The sequence below is a fragment of the Pteropus vampyrus genome, unplaced genomic scaffold, assembly GCF_000151845.1.
Source record: "Pteropus vampyrus isolate Shadow unplaced genomic scaffold, Pvam_2.0 Scaffold55, whole genome shotgun sequence".
NCBI lineage: Eukaryota > Metazoa > Chordata > Mammalia > Chiroptera > Pteropodidae > Pteropus > Pteropus vampyrus.
Window position 1 is genome coordinate 4,935,952 of NW_011888836.1, and position 4,250 is coordinate 4,940,201.

At 56.4% G+C, this 4,250-nt stretch overlaps 1 protein-coding gene across 1 annotated transcript in view; it reads right to left on the reverse strand.

Moving 5' to 3' along the window:
• The window catches only part of CABLES1 (Cdk5 and Abl enzyme substrate 1), a 119,393-nt gene extending 115,586 nt beyond the window's left edge, over positions 1–3,807 (reverse strand). The window contains exon 1 of the mRNA XM_011360490.2: positions 2,480–3,807. Within this exon, the coding sequence (XP_011358792.1) occupies positions 2,480–3,291 (812 nt within the window). The 5' untranslated portion in view covers positions 3,292–3,807. The remainder of the gene's footprint in view (positions 1–2,479) is intronic.
• Between the last annotated feature and the right edge of the window lie 443 nt (positions 3,808–4,250).

Genomic DNA, 4,250 nt, shown 5'->3' on the forward strand with positions numbered 1-4,250 from the left:
TTTACAAACTTCCATTCATATATGAATCATCTGTGGATCCTGTTAAAAGACAGATTAGGACTCAAGTAATCTAGAGTGGAACCGGAGAGTTTTCATTTCTAAGAGCTCCAGTGAAGCTGAAGAGCCAAGAGCCCAAGCTTTTGAGCAGCAAGGTTCTATGGAATTCCTTAAATAACAAGAAACAAATCCAAGGAAAGCATAATTTGATTTAAAAACAACATGACAGGAGAACATCCATGAAGGAGTACATGGAACCACCCAGGCTAGCAGGGTTTCTTCAAGGGAGGCACACCAGGAAAGCAAATGGTATTCTTTGAGCTGGCCCTGGGTTTTCTTCAAATGAGTCTGTACTCTACACATCATGCTTTGTCTAGGCAAGTGAAAGCACTCTTTAGTGACCATAAAAGTGGCATGCCTCTGACAAAATTCTTGAAAGTGGTGCAGTGCAGGGAACAAAACATCCTAAGATATTTCAAGTTCATTGCCACTCCAACAGCTGGTGGCCAGCTCTTCAAGGCCTTTCTTAAATCAAAGTTTACCCATTTACCTCCTCTCTGTACATCAAATTTAATGCTGTTTCTGTGGACAGCTGTAATTTTTTTTTTTTAAATGCCTATCAAGTTGCCCATTACGGAAAATTCCAAAGTAGTAAGATGAATGTGATTGTCAGGTAAGAAAGCACCTTATATTGACTAACTCATCTTAATGTGTATGTTGTGGGGAGAGATCAATAAAGCATCTAAGGGCTTCATACTGAGAGGATCAGAGATTAAATCCTGGCTATTCTTTGGATCAGAAATATTAATACAGAAGATCCTCCATATCCCTTTAAATGAGATTCTTGGACACAAAGTGTGAGGTAATCTGACCGCCAGCTGCTCTTAGCCCAGGAACACATCTATCTACCTAGGCTCAGGTCAGCCTTGCACACTTAGAGTAATATGCATGTTTATTACAATTTCTGGCATGACCCTCTGGACTAGCTGTGCTTATGTTCAAGCTATAGACACGAGCCAGTGAGTGATGTCAAGCGGTAATACTAAGCTGCCCAGAAACTGCTGAGTGCGCATCACTCACCCAGAAAGGAAGGGATTTCCCTCCCATGCACTCACCCGCTAATGAGGAGATGTGTGCTCTGACAAGAAATGCCAGAGCCAGACTGTCACCTGTGTCCGGCATTGCTAACTGATCCATATTAATCACAAGGCTGCTTCCCCCATTCCACACCCCTGTACATCGCTATGCTACATACTAAGCAGGGTTATGATTTCACCCACTTGGGAAGGAGACTCAGCAAACTTCTGGATGAGCCCAGCTTGTTCTTTCCTAGTTGTCCCTTGGGGGAGGAAGTTAAGTTTTCCAATAGGCCACGTTCTTGCTTAGGACAGAATAAGCCTGAGCTTTCAGATGAGCATTAAGGAGAGAGGGTGGAACAGAAAATACTATCCCTTCTCATCTTGAGGCCTGCAAAATGTTAGCAAGGTCCCATTCCAGAAGGAGAAACTGAGGCTCCAGGAGGTTAAATTGACTGAATGGAGGTTGAGTCAATGCTGTAACTGCATAGGAGGACTTCTTAACACATAAGGGAAGGTGGATATTCCAGAGCTCTCAGGGAATAGGTCTGCATTCCCCACCCCCCTACTCTGGTCCTCTTCCAATCACCAGTCCCACCGCCTGACACAGATCTAACTTCCAACTGTACCTTGAACATATGGTGACAAGCTCCAGCTATTTCCTGAACAATAAGCAAATGTCCAATACTTCATATTTTTGCTAAGATACCTAATACCTGCTGATAACCTAAGCTACCAAGTGTAACAGCTTTTAACTAACTCTAGCAAACATCTTAGAATGGAAAAAAGAATCCCCAAGCCCTTATTCTCCCCTGCCACCCGCCCCCCGCCCCCAAAGCCCGATTCAAGATAACATAAGGACTTTATATGCTTTTAGGAAAGTAAAAGGAAAATGCCAAGTTTTTCTGAGTCACAGGAATACTTGAGCGCCGGAAGGAATTTCTTACGAGGGATTCACCGCGTGTCTGCGACAAGTTCAGGTTCACATGCGCGACTGAGCCGCACGCGGGCAGGACCCACTGCTTGACTCTGCGCCGCGCCAAGTCTCGCCTGGCGTGGGGAGAGCGTGACTCCGGGTCGGGGCTGGATTTCTGGAGTTCAAGATCTCCTCCTTGCTATGGGAGAGTGTGGTGCTGCTTTATAATGAGCTCCCGCAACTCCTAATTCCGGACCCACCGCATGACCGTGGTGCTTCTGCTCTGCGAGTGCCGGGCTGTGCACAAGCGTGTGAACAAACACCTCCTAAGGACTCTCCCTCTTTCGCGTGTCCTCGTAGTTTGGGACACGGGCCAGAAGCCCAGAGATCCCTCAGGGTGCGGGAAGGTGGAAGTGACCCGTGTTCCCGCAGCAAAGAGCCGGCCAGGAGGGCCGTGGGGTCAGGCGCGCGTCGCGTCCGGGATACTCACCGCGACCTCTGTAGCTGCTCGAAGGCGCTAGTGCTGCCCCCCTGGCCCGGCTGCTCCAGGGAGCAGTAGTTCTGCGAGGTCTGCCTGGAGAAGGCGATGGGCAGGATTCCCTGAGTGAACGAGTTGAGGCGGCCCCGACTGCCGCTCCCACTCCCGGGTGTCCCGGAGCCCAGGAAGGCGGCCGCCGGCACCTGCACGCTGGTAAAGGCATCGTCCTCCTCCAATTCCTCCTGCCCGTCGGGTAGCTGGAGCTGAGCGCAGGCAGCGAGAGGCGCCGGCCGAGGTGACTGCAGCAGCTCCCCCGACGCCCGGCCCGCGCCCAGGGGGCTCGCGAACCCCCGGGCCGCCCCGAGGCGGGGAACGGGCGCGTGGCCGCCGGGGGCTAGGGGCGGCAGCGGGGAGGACGGCAGGAGGCAGGGACCCGATCCCGCTGCCAACGCCGCCGCGGCAGTGCCCGCCGCGGCGAGCGCGTTGCAGCCGCCCCGCTCGGCAGCGGCGAGCAAGCTGAGCCGAGTCCTCGAGCCGCAGGCGCTGCCCGCGCCGGGCTTGGCCGCTGCGCTCTCCTCGCTGCGTCCCCACTCCTCCTCCTGCAGCGGCGGCCGTCCGTCCAGCGATATGTTGGTGAGGAAGGAGAGAGCAGCCTGGCGGCGCCGCGGGTCCATACGCGGCTTCCTGGGGGGCTCCGGCGGCGGCGGCTGAGCCGGCGTGGCGGCCGCAGGCGGCGGCGGCTGCTGCAGTCCGCTGGTGCCCACGGCGTCGGTGCCGCTGCCGCTGCAGGCGGCCGTGCTGGGGGTGGCGGCGGCCGCCGCCATTGTGTACGTCTGCGGCGATATTTCCGCGATGCCCGGACAGGCGAGCGGCGCCCGAGTGCTAAGCGGCGGGCGCGAGCGCCGGCGACCCGGGCTGGGCAGGGCGCGGGGCGCGGGCGGCGTGCGCGGCGGCCCAGCCCCCCCGCGGGCGGGCCATGCTCGCCCCTCAGTGCTCGGGCGGGGGACCCGCCGCCGCGGCCCACGCGCTCGGCCGCTTCCCTGCTGGCTCGCTGGCTGACTAGCTGTCTGTCTGCCGGTTGCGCCTGGTCGTTCGGCCCCCGGCCCTCCCTGCCTCCGCGTTCCCGGTCGCCAGCCCGGGTGTCCGTATTTATAGGTGCGCGCGCCCCGCGCTCGCGCTCCGGAGCGCTCTTTGCAATAACACAGTATCACGTGTGGGGAATGAAACCTGGGAGGAAAACAAAGCCGCAGGCGGCGGCCGCAGAGGCAGGCGGCAGGAGGCGAGGGGCTGGAGAAGGAGGAAGAGGAGGAAGGGAAAGCCAAGCGGGTGGCGGGTCGGGGGATCCGCCCGGCGGTCCTGGTAATCCGAGCTTCCTGCGGGCAGAGTTGGTGGCTCCCGGGGCGCGCTGTAGCCATGGGCGGGAGGGAGCCTGTTTCCCCCGCGCGCTCAGCCTGGAAATTGAGGTTGCGAGCAGAATCCCTCGAATCAGGGCGTGACGATGTGGTCCCAGAAGAGTTATGGGTCTGCAGGACAGTTATTTGGAGCAACGCGTAGATTTTGCCCTCGTGTTTGTTAACTAGACCTTTGCACTGCAGTTGGGCCCGAGAAATAAGTCCTTAATAGTTATGAGGGTAGGTCAAAAGCCCCTTTCATGAACTGTCGCACGTTAAAGCCGTCGCGAACCATTGAGGTTCTGTCTCGTTTATTCTCAGGCTGAGGATGCAGCCGCTGAGATAAATGTACTCCCCAGGGTTCTGAAGAGCCCAGGTGCGTGAACATCTTC